This window comes from Carettochelys insculpta, chromosome 5 (assembly GCF_033958435.1).
Source record: "Carettochelys insculpta isolate YL-2023 chromosome 5, ASM3395843v1, whole genome shotgun sequence".
Lineage (NCBI taxonomy): Eukaryota > Metazoa > Chordata > Testudines > Carettochelyidae > Carettochelys > Carettochelys insculpta.
In genome coordinates, this window is record NC_134141.1 from 86,308,874 (window position 1) to 86,332,835 (window position 23,962).

The window sequence follows — 23,962 nt, forward strand, 5'->3', positions numbered from 1 at the left end:
ATGCAGGAAGGAGCAGTTTGTCGGTCTACCAAATTGGAAATGCACAGTCTCTCTCTCAAAACACTGCTGAGTCTATCCCACAACACTGACCTCTGCTGTCCGTGCCAGGCCCCCTGCTAAACCTCTGGGCTGCTAATCCCTTGGGGCCACCAGGCTTGATGAAAAGGTTTTAGGGGAAGGGGCAGGATTGAAGGAGGATTGGGGGAGGTTTTCATATAACAAGAACAGATGAAACAGAAAACTAACAAGGGATGAAGGAAAGAGCACAAAACCCAGCCAACAACTATGTCTCTCCAAGATTATACTTGCCACTTCTGTTAAAAAAATCTGCAGGGCACGAATTAGCCTTGCCAGCCACCTAAAAATCCATCAGTGAACCCCTCTTGGCAGATGTTATCCATGAAGGGACAGTCAAAGAAGAAATTCATCAGCACTGTTAGCTTCCCAAATGCCTGGACTGGATGACAGACAGATGTGCTGAACTGTTGATACAACTGATAGAAAGGGCAATGCTCACGTTCTGTATTAAGCTATGTCTACACTACAAAAAGGTGGTTTTATTTTTACAACCATCCCTGGGGTTGTAGTGTTAACCTGCCTACTCCTGGGCAGAAGGTGCAGCTCTCCTTAAGAAAGGCAAGCTGCAGCTCTGGCTCTTCTACCTGTGTCCCCCTTGTGCCCCAGAGCCTCAAGACCCCTTCCATCCTACACAGCCAGAGCTCCAAGATAACCCCTGCCCAGATGATCCCCAGACCTGCGGAAACTCTGAGTACCCTCCACCTTTCTGGAAGAGCCCCAGGTTGACTGACGTTCCAAACCCCTCCCCAGAGAAGCCATAGGCCAGTTGCAAGCATACTGCATCTCCCCTCCCCAGGCCCCAAGGTGCCCCAGGGAAAAGCATCTCTGGTCCAGAAAGTGCTTTTGTTATGCCCCATGCAGGTTATGAAGTCTAGGGAGATTGCTATTCAGCTCCTCCAGGTTAATCAGTACACACTGCCTCCTCAGGCACTGCCCCGCCCCTCCGAACCTGCACAGAGCATATTACACTCATCCCTCACTATACCAGCACAATTGGTTCCCAACTTTCTGCTCGTAGGTGAAAACTCATAAGAGGGTCATTAAATTACCATTAAAACACATGTAAAAGTGTCTGATTGGTTCCTAGTGCTCCTAACTCAGCAAAGGAGTGGAAGCATGGGGCGCTGCTTTGGAAAGGTGAGTGAACCTTGGGTTGCGGGGGTTACACAGGGTTAAAAGCTGGGAGCAGTCTGAGGCCATGAGTGGGAGGGAGAGTTAAAACCTGGTGGGAGGAGGAGGCGGCTTGTTCCTCCAGGCTGCAGCAGCGTTACCGGGGTTGCGGGGGTTGCGGCAGGCTAGCGGGGTTGCGGGGGTTGCGGCAGGCTAGCGGGCTCAGGACAGGACAGGGTGGGTGTTGGGAGCAGGTGGGGCTAGGGAAGTTGTGTGGGGAGCTGCGGGCAGGGGGAGTGTTGGGACTGGGCAGGGCGGGGGGCGTACATGGGGAGTTGCCACAGGGGGAGTGTTGGGAGCAGGCCAGGCGGGGCTGCAGATCTCCCGGCCCCCAGCCAGGGACCCCACGGCTGGTTCAGCTCCTGCCACAGGGCTGCACGTCTCCCCATCCCCGGCTCCAGCTGCAGGGCTGCAGCTCTTCCTGCTCCCTGGCCAGGGACCCCACAACTAGCTCATATAAGCAGGGGAATTTCACTTGCATAGTGAACAATGGTAAGTATACGTGTCCCTCGTTTTAGTGAGTATTCGTAAGTAAAGTTCTTGTCAAACAAGGGTTGAGGGTACATTAAAAACTCTCCCCCAAACCCCTACAACTGGTGGCTATGGCAGGGGAGACAGAGCCTCCTTTCTGTTATACCCACTGCCCATGATGTTGTAGTACAAACTGCAAAGGCTTGTCTCCACTAGGAGTTTACCGTGTTATAGCCAATGCACATTAGTCCCACAGTAAAAATGTACCTATTCTGGCAGTAAGGACAAAGCATTAATGGAGAAGTTTGATGACGATTTTGGGTATTTACCGGAGATGGAGCAGTTGGAATGTTTCAAAATGCTGGGGGATATGAATGTGGAAAGGACTATACAAGTCCTTCCCCTTAAACTTGTATCTGTAATTGTAAAACTTGCAATAAAGTGCAACTTGCCACAGTTTACCTGTTAGTAAATATAGTTTCTGTTTGCTATTATTATATACCAGAGACCTAGTTCCCTATTCTTTCTCCAGGGGATACTGGTAACTCTCACTGAAGTCAATTAAACTCCTTTGCTTCCTGCCCAGAGAAAATATAGCCGTAGGTTCTCAGTCCACTCTCAGGTTTCAATCTGTCTGTGTCACAGCCTGTTCTTGTCTCCTGTAATCTGAGCCACTCCTTGTGTGCTCCCACTCAGGCTGAGGCTTCATCAGCCTAATAAATGACTTGGAGGAAATGTTTCCTTATAAGGAATTAGAAACTAGATGCCAAGTATTGTGAACAGCCTGAAACCTGTCTTTGTCCCTAACCACATAATTACCTTCCTGCCAAAACACTATATTCAGTAACAGAGAGGGTGCTGTGCTAGTCTATACACGATCAAAACAAAAAGCAGTCAAGTAGCACTTTAAAGACTAGCTAAATAGTTTATTAGGTGAGCTTTCGTGGGACAGACCCACTTCTTCAGACCATAGCCAGACCATTCTCATACCGTAGCAACTATCAATAGAGCCTTCTAAATGTGAATATCAGGTAAAAGCCATGCTTAATGATTTATTAAAATGTGAACAATTTATTCACTTTTTAATTTATTCCTTCTTGCAGAATACTATGAACAGTTCTTCAGTCAGAAGCTAAAGAAAGGCATGAGATTATACTCTGCAACGTATAGGGCTGAATTCAAAATTTACACTTCCTTACATATCAGAATTTCAATGTAAGGGTGTATGTGCTGCTGTAAGTTACTTGAGCTGGAGACAGGAAGAAGTGACACCAGTTTAGACACAGCTTTGAATTTGGCCTAGGGTGATAATGAGCATCCAAGCTTGTCCTCTTTCTGGCTTAGTCACAGAGATCAGCCTGAGTACCACCTATGTCCTGTCCTAATACAAGGTGAGTTGAGCAGATGCTTACCTACCTGAACAAAGTAAAGTCCTATTACCCGGTTAATAGAGCAAAACCAAAATTCAGCCCAAAAGGTAGGGATTCAATACCTGAAAAGTCAGTGCCCATACAAACATGTATAAATGAGGGTGAGCAAAATAATCCCTGACACGCAAACGTACCTCTCTTCTTGGAAGAATGGGAAGCACCTCCACCAGCAGAAAGAGTCCCTCTCGCCTAGAATTGCATCTTGCAGGCCTGGAAGCTCCCCTGATAAGCACAGACAGTGGTTGGGAGCGGACCATTTTCACCACAGGGCCCGAACTAGGCAGTTATTCAGACCCTACGAAAGCAGTTGTCCTCGCAGGCTGTGCTGGCCCAGCTTCCAGGAGAGGACTGGATTTAGCATAGCAGGCCAAGGAATGTGAGCAGCCCATTTATGTGCTCCTGACAAGTACCCAGCTCTCTGGTGGCTTGTCTGTACTAAGCAGAAGATTGACTCAGTCAGGGTTGATCTTTTGGAGTTTGATTTTGCGCATCTGGTGAAAACGCAGCAAAGTTGGTCTCTCTGAAATCTACAGTTCACCTGTACTCCACACTATCATGTGGAGTAAGGGAGGTCAACATGAGAGTATAGAAACACTAGGTCTTCAGTAGGGAAATAAGTTGATTCTGATATGTCAATTCTGCCTGCGCAAATGCTTTAGCTAGAATTGCATATCTGAAATCGACTTATTTCCCCAGTATAGACTTAGTCTGGGTGTGGACCTGACAACCAGGGAAAAGGCGCAGGCATAACCAGAGTGAAGACTGCTCCACTCATGGCACTTAGCCTAGGGAGAAAAGAGCCCAGACGCTCCCTTCCCTCACATAATGTTATAAAGAAGGCTGGAGCTCCACCTTGGGAAAAGAGAGACAGTTGGGATATCAGGACCACAACCAGAATTTTTCTAAGGAGAGGCCCCATAATTCTACCTCCCCTGCCACCATCCCCACCTACTGCAAGCTCTCTCCCTCCTGGTGCCATCTCCAGTCATTGCCCACCTGCTGCCACCCTAGGCTTTTCCCGCTACCACTCCCACATCCTGAGTCCTGAGCAATCTCATACAGCATCTGCCTGCTGTGCTGCATTCTTTCCATTACACCCCTTTCCGGCTGTTCACACCCAACCCTGTGCTCGTCCCCCATGCCCCACTCTAAGCTCTCCCTTTCCCTCACACAGCCCCTAACATTCAACCAGAGTGGCATTAAGGCTGAAGCACATCATCCCCCCAATGCAAGGCAATTCTGAGAGCCCAAACCTCATCATCCTTCTGTTTGTCCACTTCTCCGGGAAATACCAAAAGTTTGGATGCACCCTCTCAATGCTTCTGGGCTCTAAGGGTTTCCAGAGCTCCCTGCTCAGCTTCTCACATTGGGCTGGTGTCCATGGACACTATCAGGACTGCAGACATAGTGGTGAGGAAAGCAGGCACTCAAATTTGGACCAACCGCCCTGCCTCCCCGTTATAAGAGTTCCAGCTCTGGTCAAGGGCTGGGTTCCCTGATATCCCATTCACTGTGCCCTTTTGGGAGGTGAATAAGCCTACCCAAGAGAAGCAGGGAGTTCAATGGTATAAATTCACATTACCATTACTTTTCCCAAGCAGCTCTCTGTGCCTGCCACCACATGCAAAGTGCTCACCATTTTGCTCTTGGATACTTCTTGAGCTCCCTTCCAGTTCGATGATGAGGAGGAGGAGGAGACTAAAGATGAAGCAACTTCAGACGGCTTACTGCACAGGTAGTTTATTTGGCTGACGCTTTACTGCTTCATAAACCAAAGGAGGGGGAAGGGAAAAATAATACACAGTACGATCTGTGATGAAAGCCAAGAGTATGTAACTGAGCCACCTTGTGTGTATGCAATGAAACCACTACACATTCTCAACACAGTTGTCTGTCTGGTACACAACTGTATATAGTGTATACTTTGTCTATCATCTGAAAAGTTATTGCTTGCCTCTCTGGCAATGCTGGCACACTGAACTAATCATTGCGGTCAAAATCCTTCTCTATGAGGCAGCTCTCAAGGGTCCCAGACTCAGAGCATTTCTCCTGCGTAAGGGGAGTATGCTGGCAATCGGACACATTTGTCCCCCTAAAGGCACTTCCTTAGTCACTGAGCTTTGCTGTATCTGCCAGGCCACAGTACTGCACATAACACACCTTAAAATGAAAGGACATGTTATTTTGTGCTTTTGACCAAGAATACCAAGCAAGAGAAGGTGGGGAGCCTTTCTCAGGATCCTGCAGCGTTACTGGCTGGGAGCCACCTAGGTAAGTGCCTCCTAGCCAGAGCCTGCCTCTAGCACCCCAGCCACTCCCGCCCCTAGGTAACTACCCAACCCCTTTGAACTGCTCCTCCCCTAAGTCACAACTCCCTCCCAGACCCTACCCTCCCTCCAAGCCAAAACCCTTTCCCACACTCATACCCCCTCCCACAACCTGATTCCCAAGCCCCTGCCCCAGGTCATGACCCCCTCCATCACACAAACTCCCTCTTGGACCCCAGACCCCTACCCTGAGCTCCCTTCTGCACCCAACCTCTGTCTCAGACTCTACACCCCCTCCATAGAAAAGTACAGCCTTTGACCACTTACCCAAATCTTGAAGTGGCTCCCCCATCAAAAATTATTGCCCACCACAATGCCCATGAAAAAGCAACATTGATGAAAGAATAGGCAAAAATGTATGCAGCCCAGCTAAACAACAAACTAAAATGCTTGGAACAAAATTCATCAATAAAGGTTAATAAGTAGCTCATTTTGATTATAATAGTCTCAAGGTATATATAATTTGGCTTACTATCTATACAAGATACACAGCAATCTTAGTCATAACAACACAGCTGTATAATCTCCTGAGGAACACAGAGCAGAAAGAGGAAACTGCTGTTGGGTAAAACTTGGATTACAGCCAGCCTTCTTATTGAAGTGAAAAAAGTACACGACCAGGTAAACCGTATGATTCACCAAGTCTATGCTCATTCACTGTTACTTTAAAACATTTATGACACTGTTATGAGTCATTTTAAAATACAAAGTTTAAAGTGGGGGAATAAACTGGTTGTATTCAAAAAAATTATATTGGCTAACTCAAACTAAGGCAAACATTCCTGACTCAACCTTAAATGTGGACCTAGCCCTCAGGTCCTGAAGCCAAACTTTGCACTTGAGTCCTTCTTTAATTAAAATACCTTACTATTGCAAAAGCTAAACCTGACTGATGCTATTTATTATTTGTATTACTGTAGCATCTAGAAGCCCCAGTCATGGATGAGAACTTCACCATACTAAGGACTGCACAAATGCAGAACAACAGGATGGTTCCTGCCCCTCCCCGCTCCAAGATAACAATTTAAATAAAGGATATAGACAAGACAGGTCTCTTTCATCAACAGAAGTTGGTGCAATAACAGACCCACCATGTGTCGCTAATATCCTGGGTAGAGGTACAAGTAAGACAGCGTACCCCGATGCATGGCTCTGGGAAGAGCTGAATGGGCTGACCTGCTGTAGGCGCTCATGTACAGTACAGTGCAACTTGTGATGTGCTCTCTCACCCAGGCTCCCGGGGCTCCTGCTTCAGGCTGGAGCTGGCAGCCCTGTGTGCACAGCCAGGTAAGGCAGACATATGTGAAAGCATACAGCAGGGGGTGCACTCTACTGGAGACATGCATGGTCCCAGTTGGGTTCCCAGTGCATCCACACCTGTCCTACTGCCCCTCTCTTATCCTGCTGAGCTTCCCTCACAAACACTCTCAGCCCCTGACCCTGCACTTCTCCACACATCCACAGCTCTGCCCAGAGCCTCCAAGCCCTCCAGAGCTGACTCCAGCACAACCCACCCCATTGCTCTGAGCCTCCCACACTCCACCCCATCCTTAAATTTCTTACTTGTACTGTCTGATTGCATCAACCCCATCCCACTCTAAGTCCCATTGATCAGGTTGCATTGTGACAGGATAGTACCTATAAGAAATTGAAGTTACTTCCAACTCTGATCCTGGGACCAACATGGTTACAACAACATTGCAAACAATCTAAGTAACAGTCAATTATAAATTAACATGGTTCTGAACAATTACTGTGTGTGTCTGATATTTTTAGCTAAAGCCACAGTGAATTAAAAAACTCAGCCTAGAAACCCTCTTCAAATGCCTAGAAATGCAATTGTCAAATGCAGTTAAAAAGGAGTAGAGGACAGATAGATTAGACAGACTCAAGCATTTACTGCGTGTTAGTGATCAAGGCAAATAGATTCTAGTAACCAGAATACTTGGCACCATTTTGCAGTTGATCATGAGTCTGACTTTCCTCTTTGGGCCAAATCTACTTTCTTTCAATCTCTAAAACCCCATCCCCAATATTTACATTTCTCTTTCATTGCTATAGTTATAGGCTTTGTCTAATCTATGAAAGGTGTAATCTGAGATCATGTTAGCCAGCTCTGCCTAGCTGGAATTGACAAACACCATAAACAAATCAAGACAAGGCAAGATGTACTTTTACGTATGCTGGTCAAGATAAATCTAAGTCCTCCTACTTCCTGTCCTATTCTCCTCACCCCCACCCAGCTTTTAAATAAGAGCAGATTCCAGTGTTTTGCAGTGTAGGTGAACTATTCTATTTCAACTTAACAAGCTAAATTATCCCTAAACAAACCCACTGAATTTAGTCCAAATGCAGCACCTGGAGTTTAACACATGCCAATTTAACGGCAATTTAATGACAATGAAAACAAAACAGTTATTTAGATAATTTTGCATGCCTTTTTGCATTGTAGATAAAGTCCTTTGAAGTGGAAAGCACTGTGACAGGAAGTTGTTAATGGTATTCGTTTCATAAACCATGAGGAAATGGGTCAAGAGGTTCAACTTCTTTTACTTGAGATACCTCTTGTTCCATCCCTCAAAGGCAATTGGTTGAGGGTTTGGCACACAAACCCCAGGTTAGACTTTACTTTGCCTGTGAACCTATGAGACTATTCAAACACAATTTTTGCTTCAGAAAACTTACTTTTAACAATTACGCAAAGCTGGTAAAAATCCACAAGCAGCTAATATTTCCGAGGTCCATCTTGTCCATCTCTACTCTCTCTTTTTACCACTATCCTTAGACTAACACCACCTCCTAACGTTGACTTAAATTTTAGCACAAAATTTTACTGAGGTCAGATGAGGGTCATAAAGGCTTATAAGACTTGAAATATATTAAAGGTATCAACCTAAACCAGTGAAAATGAGAAACAACAGACTAATTCTCCAGTACTGAATCAACTAGGGGCATGATTGTGTGAACACCACTCTGTGGGTTCAGTTCTTTATGCTTCCAGTGCAGCTGAACCAATACTTGCAATGATTGCTTTGTAAGAGAAACCGTCAGTTTTGTTGGTTACTTAAAGGCAGGGATGAGCAAAGCGTGGGATAGGCCCCCTAGGGGGCTGTAAAATTTCATAAGGTTTCCTCTTTGGGGATGATCAGCAGCTGGGTCACAAGCTTATCCATCCCATTAAAAATGTTGCAATACGTTACTGTTTTTATGTATGTGTATTCACAATTATACACCGATTAATAAAGTTTTTACATTCTACATATTTATTTATACTTGCCAAAAATTTTTTATATGAACGTAACAAAAATTTCCATTCATTTATATTACAATAGACAGGTGGGCGGGGGCTGCTAACTGCAGGGATGAAAAGTGGGGCCCTACACAAAAAAGTTTCCTCCCCTGACTTAAAGGTAGGGTTGTTTTAGTTTAGGTCTTTTTGACATTGCTCCTGTTATAATTAAATGCATTCATCTCTCATGATGAACAAAACTCTCTGAACTCTCTGGCCTTTCTTGATTAGGATTTAAAGGAGTGGTGTTAGATACTGTTAGTTCAGTCTAACTAACTTTTCTGAAAACCTCATCTTTGAATGGAGTGGGCCATTCTGTTAATGACCTGAAAGTCTGTGTTTTACCAAAAAGGAACTTTAAAAATCTAACAGAGAGAAAGCTGTGCTAATCTATATACTATCAAAACAAAAAAAAAGCAATCTAGTAGCACTTTAAAGACTAACAAAATAATTTATTAGGAGATGAGCTTTCGTGGGACAGACCCACTTCTTCAGATCATAGCCATACCAGAACAGAACTGTGCCTTAAATATTGAGTCTATTCTGGTATGGCTATGGTGTGAAGAAGTGGGTCTATCCCACAAAAGCTCATCACCTAATAAATTTTGTTAGTCTTTAAAGTGCTACTGGGCTGTTTTTTTTGTTTTGATAGAATATAGACTAACATGGCTATCTCTCTGTTACTACTCTTCTTTGAAAATCTGCCCAAATTTGGCCAAGTTGTAAGTCTTAAAAAAATCAGTTTGTGCATGTTCAATAGCGATGTTTTAGGGCATCACAGCTATGCTTCTTGAATATTTCATCTGTACAGGGTACCCTAGATGCTGTACCCTGGAGCTGAGCAGGACTTTCCCTGCTATTGTAGCTTAGAATCAGACAATTATAGAACAATAGAGGTGGAAGAGACCTAAAAAAGCCATCGAGTCCAGCCCCCTGCTCTAAGCAGGACCAAACCCATCAGATCAGCCCCATCAGGGCTTTGTCGAGGCAAGACTTAAACGCCTCCAGGGATGGAGACTTCACTACTTCCCTAGGTAGACCATTCCAATACTTCACCACCCTCCTAGTGAAAAAATTTTTCCTAATGTTCAACCTGAACCATTCCAACCACAACTTGAGACCACTGTTCTGTGTTCTGCCATCCGTGACCACTGTGAACAGCCTCTCTGCAGCCTCCCTTCAGTAAGTTAAAGGCTGTTATCAAGCCCCCCTCAGTCTTCTCTTCTGTAGACTACACAGTCCCAATTCCCTCAACCTTTCTTCATAAGTCATATGCTCCAGCCCCTAATTATTTTGGTCGCCCTCCACTAGACTCTCTCCCGTGTATCCACATCCTTCTTATAATTGGGGGCCCAGAACTGCACACAGTACGCCAGATGCGGCCTCACCAAAGCTGAATAAAGAGGAATAATCACTTCTCTGGATCTACTGGCAACACTCCTCTTGATACAACCTAATATGCCATTAGCTTTCTTGGCTACAACGGCACACTGTTGACTCATGTCCAGCTTCTCATCCACTACCACTCCTGGGTCCTTTTCTGCAAAACTTTTGGCTACTGTAGTCTGTGCAGGTCTGGCATGTGAATGCAGTGCAGGGAAACTGTCTTCCATGTGTTCTCAGTGAACCTACTTCCAATATTCAGGCAACTGTCTGATTCAAAGTCAGAGATAACAAGAGTGAGGGGTAATGGTAATTATGAGGGTGGTGACGGTGTGTGTATGTACACATACATCCAGGAAGAGTCAAGTGAAACAAGGAGCTTAGGAGAAGGAGACCAGGGTGGGGCCGGAAAGCCTGACAGGTAGGAAGAAAAGGAAACTAGAACTGCTAGCTGGGAGCAACTGGAAGTGTCTTGGCAAACACACTTGGATTTCCTGGGGTAGACTAGGACTTGAAGTCAGGGAGAAAATCAGGGGTGGAGGGGAGTGGAACTGGAACGCAATGAGTCAGGAGAGACTCAGATTACATGAGGACCTGCAAGAAAATGGTGATTAGTTGGGCAAGGGTGGATAAAAAGACTAGGACTAGGGAGATAATGGATGGATCTGATTATTCAAGGAGAACATTTTTGAATACCAAATTATAAAAAAAATTTCTGTGGTCCAGTATCACATTTTCACCAGTAGACCGTAAAGATAAACCATCTGGGAGATAATCCTGGCCATTCTCTCATCTTCACATCCTCATGTTTGATACACAGATGAATTACTGACCTGACTTACACAGTTCCAGCTGCTCACCCCTGTATTTATCATTGCTTCCAAAGTAGGAATTTTCAAAAGATCCACAGGCTAACAATGATCTCAACGGATGGCTTTTGGGAACTAAACTAGAGATTTCTATGGCACTGCAAATGTTTGCTCCTCCTCCATTTCTCCTACCAAATGGGACATGCCTTCTCTTTTAGCATATAAAGAACACTTTGTGCTTAGCTGAATGTCCATGATTCTTTCTCTTGTTGTTGCATTTCAATATTTCTGGGAAATGGTAATGACCCAATAATTATAATTAGAGCATTAAAATATGAGACTGAGCGCTATTTGTTAAAATGACTAAATGAATTAAATGGATCCTCCATTTTTAAGCCTCTTGACCAAATACAGCTTGGACATAAACCACCATAACTCCCAACATGAGGGTTTAATAATCATCTCTTCTTTTTTCTAAAGCCCAGGATTTTAAAATTTTCATTGCACAAATGGTCTTATATGATTATGTAACATTGGGCATAGTAACAGAAAAGAGAGGAGTAAGAGATATTGCTCACCTTTGTATTGCATAAGCCTATATTTTTGGTTTTATTTGTCACCTTTTCTTTTTAATATGTATTTAAAATATTTATAAAAATAGTGCTGTCATGCAAATAACCAATACACACAAAGCTTTCTGCAAGTCACTGTGCACGCTGCAGCATGGCTCTTCCAAACACATTAATGATTTTATCCTATGGCCTCAGTAATGCAAAAAGGTTGGAAACCACTAGTCATTCTCTCTCTAGGACTTTCATTTGTTATAATTGTGTGTGTTACCAGTTCTACACTCATAGTAGTGATGGATTTTCCACAAATAGAGTGGACTAGAGCCTTATTTGTGTGTTAATCCTTAACCTTTTTCTTCCAAATATCTTATTTATGGGGCTGTCCAGGGGCCGGGGGGGAGGGAGGAATGGGGGCCAGGAATTATCTGGGGAAGGTGTGGCCACAGTGGGGTTGCTGTCCCTTGCCTCCTACTTGCACTCACCACACCGGCAGCACAAGTGGCAGCCTGCTCTGCTCCGCTGCACCCCCACAGTCTGCTGAGCACTGCTTCTCTGAAGGGGTGGGGCACAGAGGCTGCTTCTTCCTGCCATGAAGAAGTGGGGCTCAAAACACTGGGAAGACACAGCAGAGCAGAGCAGGCTGCTGCTCATGCTATTTGTGGGGGTCAAAGGGAGGGAACCTGCTGCTCCTGCCACCATACCCAGCCCTGGATAATCCTTGCCCCTCTCATTCATAGGATGACTGAGGCAGCTGCCCCATTTTGTCCTATCAATCGGACAGCTCTGCTTACTTAACTGTTTGATAAACAGCAAATCAGGTTGTATTGAGGCATGCTAGGATTTTTTTTATTGAGTTACTGAATGAGTGGCATTCTGAATAAAGGGAGCTTTATGCTGCTTGCACTAAAGTGCACAGTGATGGAATACTTTGTTGATTTCAATGGGAGCAAAATTATGCCCTCTTTCCATTAAACTAATTTTTATGATGCTCCAGGAACTAAATTGTATAAGTTATGGAATGATAACAAATATTGTACCACATGCAGTTTTATGTCAGCCTAGCTGATTGCCATACTACTCTTATTTACTGTACTGATTAAAAAGTTAAATAACTAAATAGAAGCAGCTGACCAGCAATTAAAACCTGAAATACAGAAAATAACCCTATCCAGAATGGACTTTTGCTCTCATGTTAGCAAGCTTCAATGGACTGATTTGAGACTGATTTAGGGAAAGCTATTATTTCTGGGAATTGCAAAGTGTCTGCCTTTGCGACCTTCACTGAGCCTCACTTGGATATGCATTATATGATACAGTATTTAATTACATGATCACAAACTACATCTTTCACAGAACCCTGACCTTATTTACTGCAAAGGATGGAGTAGTCCTGAGGATAAATCAAAACTACAGTAAAGAAGGCTCTTGGCAGTAGGACCCCTGCAACATCTGACATGTTTTAGAAAGTTCATAGTAAAAGAGGAAGAGGCTGGTTGAATGCCTCTGTCAGAGTTTCCATGTGATGCTAAAAAAATTACATTAATCAAACTTTTCACAGCTGGTCACTAATTTTTGTGTCTCATTTTCTGGGATCCTGACCTTGAAATTCTGGAGTCTCATTTGCAGCAATGCTGGGTGGTCACTGATTTTGTGTACCGTAACAAAACAAAGCAGCAGAAATGTAGCACTTTAACAAAATGATTTATTAGGTGATGAGCTTTAGTGGGACAGACCCACAAAAGCTCATCATCAAATACATCATTTTGTTAGTCTTTAAAGTGCTACATTTCTGCTGCTTTGTTTTGTTGGAGAACAGACTAACGCAGCTACCTGTTACTTTGCGCAGTGCAGTGCTTCCCAGGGGCATAAGGCATCTGTGAATCTTATGTTTGCCTCTACGAAACCACCAGCTTTTGGAAACACAAGCAGTACCTTCCAGGCCTCCCCAGGCTTTGCCTTCTTTGCACACTTAGCAACACCCACTCATCAACACACACACCCACACCCCCACCCGCATCATTCCTCTGACCATCCCTCTGAAACGGCCAGGCCTTTGAACCTTCACAGAATATTTAATTTTGCTATGCCTAAAGGAACATCTTTAGGAATCTTTATAAAATTCAACTCAGGCTCCCCATGTCACTTAATACACAATGCTTATAAAAGTAAAAATAAGCCTGTTTGTTTAAAAACAAAGAGTGAGAATACAGGAAACAAAATTATAACATGCTTCCTAGAGCCTAATTTACTGACAAGGCATTCCAACCAGATAGTTCACCCTGAATTCTTTTCTCAGTATTTTGAATCAGTGTAACTGACAATCTGTCTCTCAATATCAAGCCTGCTGGTAACTTGTACACAGACTGAAGATATAATGGGGTTCATCTGCTCCCCAGACACAGTTTCAAAAGTTCACTCTTAATCAATCCTAAGCAACATAACGCCTGCTGGTTTTGTTTTTTCTCTGCAACCTCTGCAATCTATTGATTTAGCAATTTGCTCAGCTTGTGAATGACTGTGCATTATGAACTCTACAATACCCAGCATACGCTACACGTCTTTTTTCTAGGTAGGCAGATCACTGCTGGGTGACTTAACATAGGGCCCTAGAGAACATAACGCTTATTGATTCCTGGGGTATTACCTCACACCAACATTTCACAAGGATTATGGTCACCAGCAGGACGCAGGCTTTCCTTAAAGACCTGCCATATCACCCTGAGTGGACCAGTAGTTGTAACTCTGGTGTACGCTGGGCCCCATGCCAGCTGGCACCAAGAGGTCCTGGGGTCACACTTGGAGGTGCTCTCACCCCCCCCCCCCGAGGCAGCCGTCTGTGCTGAGGCATGGCTGTTACCACTGTGCCCAGGCCCAGCCCCGGGACTCACTGCGCTGCAGGGGTCTGTGCTGCGCTGGGGAGTTGTTAATAACCGCGCCGGGTACTGCTGCGTGTGGCAGCGGGTCGAGGGGTAGAGGCGTCTCGCGACCCGCCTTAGGAACCGCGGTGGGGTGAAGGGGAGGCCGCAAGCCGGAACAGCCGCTGGCCCCGGCTGCGTTCGAATCCCAACGGCCGCCCTCGGGAGGCGGGGCCGAGGCACCTGGCTGACGGCAGCTCGGCCCGGCCCCGCCCCCTCGCTCGCAGGTATCAGCGAAACCCGAGCGGCGCCCCTATAGTCCCGGAGGAGCCACCGGACGTCGCAGGCAGAGTGTCGCCGAGCGCAGCACGACCCGCCCGGCCATGGGCCGCCGCTGGCTGCAGCTGCTTCTTCTCTGCGCTGCGCTTGTGGCCGCCTCCGCCACAGGTGAGAAGGGAGCAGGGTCGGGCGTTGTGGGGAGGGGATCGGGCTGCTGCTGTCCGGCCCCGAGAGCTGCCATTCGGCCCGGTCGCTCCGACCCCAGGTTGGATGACCCGCCCGGAACAGCGGACGCGGGGGTCCGAAGCGCACACAGCGGACCACCCTCCAGGCCCCCCATTGGCGACGCTGGGCCCTCGCCCCACTGCGCCCCACCCCGCCTAGAGGTCAGCGCTGGCTCTGACCCGCCGCAGCGCCCGCCTCCGACAAACGCAGCATGAGCTTGGGCGAGGCCGCGGGAAGGGCGAATGACCCTCGGGCTCGTGCGGGCTGCTCCTGCCGTGCCCGACCCTGTGTTTAGCGACCACTCGGCAATCGGTGCGAACGACGGCAGTGCCGCTTAGCAACAAACAAGGCGTGGTCAGCCAGTGCTGCGCTCTGCGCCGCTTCCCGCCTTTGGGGCGAGCCCCGCAGAGTGCGCTGTAGTGAGCTTGTCTCCAGGTAACAGTTGCCTGGGCCCCCGTGGCCATTGAGCGACAGGGCTGCAAAACAGACTTGCCTTCTATGGGGGGTGGGAGAGTGGGTGGAAGCGGAGCACTTTCGATGGCGGCTGCCTCAGCGGTTGGGGAATCCAGGAGTAGCTTAGTTGTGAATCATCACGGCCCTGGCAAGGAGTGGGCAGACACCCTCGGACACGGGTAGTCTACAGCTGCTGCTAACTACTTTTCCCTAAATGTCCCTTCGCCATTCCCACACCAGTTCTGATGTGAGCTTTAGCCCATTTAAATTGGGTTCGGACTCGCTGTGCCTTTGAAAGGTTCGGTGGTTTATCCTGATATATTGGATCAGATTCCCTTTTACTTTCGCTAGAGTCGTTAGAACAGACGCATAATCTTTGAGGTTGAGTCTCTGACATAGCGGGCATCCGAAAGCTAAAAAGAATCTTTGTTCTTTTAAGAAGAAGCCTTGGTTTTGCTACTTTTTTATTTTAATACTGACCAGAATTTAACAATTATGCTTTCAGTACTTCGCACGGTGAAAACCGAGCCATTTAGGGGGCCCTTATCAGTTCCATTGATGGCTGATGAGGCACTCCTTTAGCACAGCCCTTCCTGCTGCGTTCATTCTTTAGCAACACAAGTTACCTTACAAAAGTCACATCCACATGCGAGACAATGCCAAAGCTTTTGCATAATTAGGATTTTTCATAGAAATCCTGGAATTACCCACACTATTATAACGAAGTTACCTCTTTAACGTTAAAGTTAACTATGTTGATAGGGTCTTGAGTTTTGGGAGGGGAGAAGTATGTAAGCATGTCCCTCTTTTCCTGTAGGGAGGTTTGCTGACTTTATAGTTGATATGTAAGAGCCTCTTGGTGGAGGGATATTCTCCTTTTTTATGGGAAGCTAAGATACAAAAGGCAAAGTGCAATACATACAAAATATGCTATCCCAATGTGACTAGTGTTTTGTTCAGCAAATCTGTCAAGTTTCTTTCTGGATGCTGAATGGTGTCAGAAGAATCTACAACTACTGAGCTAGTGTGAGCCTACTGATGACTACTCCGCTGACCTTTACTGTTCCTTTTACTTTGATAGTTCTGTGTTTCTGCTTAAAATGACTAGATTATTTAAAAAAATTGATTAATTTTTATGAGTAAAAAGCTAACGCATTACTAAAACATTAGCATTTTTATAGATCTTTTAAAATTGGTATCTGCTCTAATATAAATCTGAATCTCATCCTTACACTATTGAATGTTTACCACATTCATGGGTAGAAATCACATGTGTTATTAGTGGTATGTTGGGTGCACACTTCAAAAATAGATATTCATAGGCTGATTTAGAACACACGGGAGAGATTGTTCAATGTAGAAACTAATATGAGAAACATAAACATTTTTGTTTTTAAGTCCCTATGGCAGCAGTTTTCAAAACTCCAGGCATGTACAATATAATTGGAATTTTGCAATGCATCCAACTGGTTACTGATAGACAGGTTTGGTCAAATGTGCATCTTAGCCCTGTTTTCTGTGACTAGTTAGTTACCAGTATAAAACTGCTTGTAGCAGTGTCTTATTCTCATACGGGAGTAAGTAACAAACGCTATTGCTATGAACACCTTTTAAACCAAAACAACCATGTCCATGCTTATCTGTGTAACTACTTCAGTTAATGCATGACTTTTTAAACCAAACTAATTAAACCAGTAAAATTGTTGCAATTGACGTTCAAGGGGAACGGTTTTATTACATTCCTAATTGACATAGCTGTACTAGCAAATGCCTGAGTTTAGATTGTTAGACTGGCAAAATAATATTTTTGCCAGCATAGTTTATTTTGTTCAGGGAAATGGCAAAAGCTATACAATCAAAGGAACTCATCAGTTTAAGCTGTATGCGCAAACTCAACTGTAGTGTAGATAAGGCCTCAGTATAGTTGAAGGAAATATACTGGTGGAGTTACAGGTTACACATGCTGTGGGGTCTGCAGTGGTGCAGTTTACTTTCGTATGGATGGTTCAGTGTTTATGGATTATATATCAGAATCCCAGGCTAAATTATTAAATTGTGCTTGTGTAAACTGAGATTTGCAGTTGTAGATTCACAGCTGTATTTCTAATTTAAGTATTTTTATAGTCCCCCTTGTTTGTACTTATTCTCACAAAGCTCTTGGAAGGTATTTATGAACTGGACATTCAGGTATAGAGTGAGGAAGTAACTTGCCTGTGGTCACCCAGTAGTTTGTGTTGGAGTAGGGAATTAAACTCCGGTTTCACCTTTCTCCGAGCTAGCATTCTTGTTGTATAACTATCTTCTAGTAATATTACAAGTACTGTGCTCACATTCGTGTTTTCTTTCCTGTCTTGCTCTGAAGACTAAATTCAGTTAGGGGTCCAGGCTTGTTTACGTTGAGAAAAACTGTTGATATAGCTATGTTTTTAAACTTCCTTACATAGACACGCCTCTGTTTATGTACAATTGGCTCAAGCTTTGTTTATTCTGATTTTACTACTTAGCTTGAAAGGGTTAGTTAGGTATTAGTAAATTAGCTAATTCCCTCCACCAAAAAGACAAGAAAATTTTCATGTTTGTACATAACCATAATGTAACAAAAGAATTACATTGTGGTAGATTAAGAAGCTAAAATGAAAGGGAGGGTTAAGGACAAGGTGACTGGAATCATGCATTTTCACTGACTCTATTTTCTGTTAACGTCCTTTTTCATAGTGTAGACTGGATTGAACTAGCTCTTTAATGACATTGTATTAACCAATTTTTTTTTATTCCTCTTTAGTGGGAAGAAAATCCAACACTACAAAAGGAAGGAGTTTCATTGGCCAGAAGGTTGAAAATAAAAATGTCTCTGGAAAATCATATAAAGTAGATGACTTTGCCACAGAAATCCTTACTGGAAAACTGACTACAGTCTTTCTTCCTGTAGTCTACATTACAGTGTTTCTGATTGGTTTACCAAGCAATGCCATGGCTTTATGGGTCTTTTTCTTCAGAACAAAAAAGAAACATCCAGCTGTGATTTATATGGCTAACCTCGCACTAGCAGATCTTCTATTCATCATCTGGTTCCCTCTGAAGATTGCATATCATGTCAATGGCAACAACTGGATCTATGGCGAAGGACTTTGTAAAGTACTCGTTGGATTTTTTTATGGAAATATGTACTGCTCCATTCTTTTTATGACTTGTCTCAGTGTGCAAAGGTACTGGGTCATAGTGAACCCCATACTGCACACAAGAAAGAAGTCTGAAATGGCGCTGGGAGTTTCAATAGCAATATGGATTCTGATTTTGCTGAGCACCATTCCACTATACCTTGTTGATCAGACTGCATATATTTCAAATCTTAATATCACTACGTGTCATGATGTGTTGCCCCAGACTTCGTTGGCTCACGACATGTTTAATTATTTCCTTTCTCTAGCAATTGGAGTCTTCTTATTCCCAGCTGGTCTCACTGCTGTTGCCTACATACTAATGATTAAGACTCTGAATGCATCCATTTCAGATGTAAATATTGGAAAGAAACGGAAAAGAGCAATCAGGCTCATTATTACAGTACTATCCATATATCTTATCTGTTTTACACCAAGTAATATTCTACTTGTAGTGCACTATTCTCTAATCAGGAGCCACGGCCAAAGTAACCTGTATGCCTCATATATAACAACACTGTGTCTTTCCACTCTGAACAGTGCCATTGATCCTTTCATCTATTATTTTGTTTCAAAAGACTTTAGAGACAACCTTAAAAATGCACTCCTTTGCCGAAGTGTGCGAACTGCGAAGCGGATGCAAGTCTCTCTGTCATCAAGTAGATACCTTAAAAAATCCAACTCTTACTCTTCCAGTTCACATACAACGAAGACAACTTACTAAATCTTCACCTGTAATAGGAAAAAATGAACATTTATTAATATAGCAGAGTCTATTGTGTGTAGCAAGAATCTCTCCTTTTTATGAGTGTGTCTGAGGAAACCCTCTGGAGTGTCACCGGGTTTTTAATTTCAAAATTGGCAACTGTTTTACCTCTATAAATTCCTTTTGGGAATAGTAAGTGGCATGGAAAAAACAGCACCATCCTGAATCTGAAATTCTGTTTTAGGGGAAAAATAAAAATAAACGACAGTATTTAGTTTCTAAATGGCTGAGAACTTCTGTAATGTTTTAATACCTAGGGAATGTTGGATGGTGACTTTTTATTATAATCACCTCTGCATTTAACTCATTAACTTAGTAAAGGATGCTTTATTTTTATTCCTTGTTTTTATACACTATTTTTGTACAGTTTAAGTAACTTGTTTCTTTAGGGTCTCGTCCCTTTTGTAAATAATTCCAATAAGATCAATTAAAATAATGAGGCTAAATAAGAGAGTACCCTCTTAAATCAACATAGGTCAATTTTTTTATGCTCAGTAGATATATTGTCTATTAGACTTTCCTATTGTTGCAAATACTGAAACTGAGAGCCTGTTAAGATTATGCCAGAGAGATAGGAAACTGACTGTTATCAGCCAGCACTGAGATTAATTAACTGAGGCAAACTGTTTTCTAAGATTTTTGGCTAATATGTGATCTGAATGAGACATAATATGCTGTATTGTAGAATTATGTCCTGTGGCTGTTTCACTTTTACATATTATTTCGTTTGTATTGAGATATATCATGTAAATTGTCACTTTTTATAATATACTAAGTTCAAAAGTCATTTGTGTTCTTGTTTAGTGTCAAGTGATCTGACTTGCTTTACCAGATTTTAGGTTAAAAAACTTCTATTCCTAAGTACAAATGTAGAGTTTGTCAATACTGCAGTTGGATGTAAAAATGAAGTAAAATTGCCTAATGCTATAGTTACTGCAAACATTTATTGATGGGATGTGTGTGTTTAGAGAAGAGGAAAAGCCATATAAAGTAATAACTGAAAACGGCTGGCAAACAACTTGGTTTGCACAAGCATACATATTTTCATCTTTTACTTAAATGTGGTTAATGAGCCAAAAGAGTTGGGTTTTTGTTTTGAATTTTGACATTCATTAGACTCAATTTATCATGGATGTGGCATAGCATCAAACTCACTTTTTGAAAAAGCTGGTGGCTGTCTCTAGTTCATACATTGGCCTTGTTTGTATCATTTTAAATGTAATCCTTTTTTTCCTGAATGCCTATAAAGATCTGTGTCCTGCTGCCTATTTAGGGTTTTTAAGTCCTATTGCAATATAGTGGTAGACCAGAATCTCATTCTGCTAGGCTCTGGACAAACAGAACAAAAGATGCCTGAAAGAATTTACAGTGTATATATGGGACAACCGCTGCATACAGATAAAAGGGGACCACCAAAAAACACCTTTGCTCATGATAGGAAGAAGTCTTAGCAAGCTAGCTGCCTAGTCCTGTGGGTCAGTGGGAAAGGCCTGAATTTAAACAAAACAATTTTGTTCAGGGGTTTTCTACAACAGTGGTCACCAGATTTTTCAAGCTCACCACCCTCCACCCCAGCCTTATTTCTGTCCACATCCCCTTTCTCCTTTGGGGCGGTGGCTCTGGAGGAGCAGATGTGCACAGGGGTGCTGGGGCCGTGTGCTGGAGCAGCAGCTGGGTCCTGAGGCTGAGCCCTGCCTGAGACTGGGGCTTGGTGGCATTCCTGCACTGCCCACTGTGGGGGGCCAGCCCTGGCATGCTGCCTCAGCATTCCTCAAGCTTCCCCCTCCAGGGGCATGCTCCGCTGTTTGAGGACCTCTGTTCTGAAATATATGCTCAACTCATTTGTCTTCAAATAACATGTTAACTTAGAACTAGTCAGTGGTATGAACAATAGCCATTATTAAGTGTGTTTTAAATCTACTCCTACATTAGGCAAGTTGGCAGGAAAGTAGCATGTCCATAATGTGTGGTGTGTGGTTTGTTTGTTTGTTTTATTATAAGCACCAGAAAAATTGGAACAATCTTGGGTGTGGAGTAGACACTAAAGTCACTTGTGTAAGGTTGAGTTTATTACACACGGCAGGACCTCCTTGCATCTCTCCATTCTGTACTACCTCCCCATCTACCTTCAGAGCATCCCTGTCACTTCACCCCCTCTTCATCCCTGCCCCCATTTCAGAGGCTCTGAATGTTCTCTCCTTTCACCCTGTACCAGTGGCTAGTTGTATATCCCCTTTTCCCCCAGTTGTTACCCTTCTGAGTGTGTTTTCCTTCCCAAGTTATTGGCTTAGGCCAGGGGTGCCTAACCTTTTTTCATAGGGGACCACATGGCAATTTTTTAAATTTTCCATGGGCTGAACATTAAATAGCCCCAAACTACCTCAGCCTTACACCCCCTACATTGCAGCGGGGGCTCAATTTAATTGGTTAACGGTCAGATCCCTTCTGCCAGCCATTAAACAAACTGAGTTCTAGTCCAGTGTTTAACTCTTTTTTTAATAAAGTCCCCCTTTTTCCAAAAAAAAAAAGTACTCGCAATTTTCAGACATGCAAAATCCCTAATCCCCTATCCTCTTTCCAGAGCCAGGCACCTCTAGCTCCTTTCTTTAAGCCAGTCTTCCCTCCCTGAGAGCCTGGCACCCCCAGCTCCCTGCTTTAAACCAATCCCTTGTTCTATCCCCTAGAGCCAAGCACACCCCCGCAGCCCACCAACACATTGGCTACGTCTACACTAGCCCCAAACTTCGAAATGGCCACGCAAATGGCCATTTCGAAGTTTACTAACGAAGCGCTGAAATGCATATTCAGCGCTTCATTAGCATGCGGGCGGCCGTGGCACTTCAAAATTGATGCGCCTCGCCACCGCGCGTCTCATCCCAACGGGGCTCCTTTTCGAAAGCACCCTGCCTACTTTGAAGTCCCCTTATTCCCATCAGCTCATGGGAATAAGGGGACTTCGAAGTAGGCGGGGTCCTTTTGAAAAGGAGCCCCGTTGGGACGAGACGCGTGGTGGCGAGGCGCGTCAATTTTGAAGTGCCACGGCCGCCCGCATGCTAATGAAGCGCTGAATATGCATTTCAGCGCTTCGTTAGTAAACTTCGAAATGGCCATTTGCGTGGCCATTTCAAAGTTTGGGGCTCATGTAGACACAGCCATTTGAATAAATACTCCTCCTTCAGAGTCAGGCACCCTCAGCACAAACTGAACGTGGCAACTTAACCAGAGCCACTGCAGGAGTCAACATGAACCAGGGCCCCAGCCGGGGCCAGCGCAAGCTGAACTGGCTGGAGCTAGAGCCCACATGAGTCACACCTGCAGGACCTGCGTTGCCCAGAGCCATGGCCCACGTGAGCTTTGGTGGGAAAATGGCAGCGCTGCTAGCAGTGCAGGCCAGATAAAAAGGCTCCGCGGGCTATGGGTTGGACACCCCAGCCTAGACCAATCTATCCTAGGTGGAGAGCATGCCCTGTGTGACCCAACTTAGTGTTTACACCCCAGAACTCCATCCACAGTGGTGCTGTGTGCTGGAGTGGATATCAGGTACAATAGCCTATGGTCTTTAGTGGTGCATTAAACTGGGCTACTTTAATGAATTCTTCTGTATTGGCTTGTGATGCTTTTTGGGAGGGTAGGCAGGGTTGTGAGGCACACTACTACCCCTGTTCTTAATATGATGGAAACTACTTCTAGCGAAAAGGTATAGCAGCACCCATAGTTGCAGCACTTACGCAGTCCACTTCAAACAAACAAATCACCCATGCAGATGTGAATGCAAAAGTATGTACCACTGGGGACAGACGTGGCTGTAACATGGCTAATAGTAGTAGCAGTTGGCAGAGTGTTTCCACAGACGGCTTTAGTCTGCAGGATTCATTCCCTCAAAGTCTGGCTTGATTGCAATAATGTGCAGGATTGCAGATCACGGGATGTGACAGTTAGGAGGCTTATTATATGATGTGGTTTTGCTGAGTAGTATTTTTTTTCTTTTATATTAGTTGGGTTGTTGCAGGGGCTCACCTCAGTTCTGCTACCCCTGAGCAATGCAAGCGCTACCCTGTAGGCCTCACAGAAGAAGGGTGCCCTAGTGCAGGAGTCCTCAGGACAAATATTTTGGTAGCTTCAGAATGTGGGGGGGGGGGGGAGAAGATAAATTAAGCCCTACAGGAGGATATGGGGGAGGCAGCAGCGACCTGAGGAAATGGCAAGGAGGAGACAGTGTGGGGAGCTTGATGGCTGCCTCCTTCTGCAGTATTGTGCCCTATATGTTCCCAGAGCGGGGATTAGGGCCCAGACACTCCTGGCAGCCCAGCAATGCATTCAGGACCACAAGGCAGTAGGAGAGACCACTGCTTGGCCCTCCCCCACAATCATGGCTCAGGAGGCTGGTGCCACAGTAAAAGCCCCCTGACAAATGCCCTAGCCCTAGTTTCACCTCATAATTTCTCTGTTTAGTTCTCAGAACTTAGACATGATTTTGTTCTAAACAAGCCTCTTCTTTAACCAACTGATTTCAAATAGAAGTGTTGGGAACAAATTATAACACATGGTAGACTTAATAAGCACTCTCAGGCATAGTAAAGTACAGCTCATCCAAAAGCAATGCAGCGCTGTACAGCCAGACTGGCACTGTCCCTCCTTTCATGAGACCTACTGCTATCAGTTAACAAGGGTATTAAGGTGAAGGATTCAGTGTGTCTCTA

The 23,962-nt window shown here is 44.4% G+C and overlaps 1 protein-coding gene and 1 long non-coding RNA gene across 5 annotated transcripts in view; one reads left to right on the top strand and one right to left on the bottom strand.

Annotated features, from left to right (window-relative positions):
• Positions 1 to 14,581, bottom strand: part of LOC142013162 (uncharacterized) — a 28,204-nt gene extending 13,623 nt beyond the window's left edge. For 2 of the 4 annotated variants that reach the window (XR_012645569.1, XR_012645571.1), the window contains exon 1: positions 14,415 to 14,581. This is a non-coding gene — a long non-coding RNA (uncharacterized LOC142013162). Of the gene's footprint in view, positions 1 to 3,283; positions 3,589 to 4,402; positions 4,546 to 4,785; positions 5,444 to 14,414 lie in introns of those variants that run through there. The other 2 variants (XR_012645568.1, XR_012645570.1) reach the window with 2 other exon arrangements.
• A 96-nt stretch (positions 14,582 to 14,677) lies between these two features.
• On the top strand, positions 14,678 to 20,515 carry F2RL1 (F2R like trypsin receptor 1). Its single transcript, XM_074994243.1, has 2 exons — positions 14,678 to 14,828; positions 18,121 to 20,515. The coding sequence occupies exons 1-2, from the start codon at positions 14,765 to 14,767 to the stop codon at positions 19,218 to 19,220; spliced, it is 1,164 nt and encodes a 387-aa protein (XP_074850344.1). The 5' UTR covers positions 14,678 to 14,764; the 3' UTR covers positions 19,221 to 20,515.
• The last annotated feature ends 3,447 nt before the right edge of the window (positions 20,516 to 23,962 follow it).

What these genes read in the sequence shown, in the direction of transcription:
- F2RL1 (XM_074994243.1), top strand. Translation starts at nt 14,765, where the DNA reads ATGGGCCGCCGCTGGCTGCAGCTGCTTCTTCTCTGCGCTGCGCTTGTG. An exon ending in TGTGGCCGCCTCCGCCACAG is followed by an intron (nt 14,829 to 18,120) that starts GTGAGAAGGGAG and finishes ATTCCTCTTTAG; the next exon opens with TGGGAAGAAAATCCAACACT.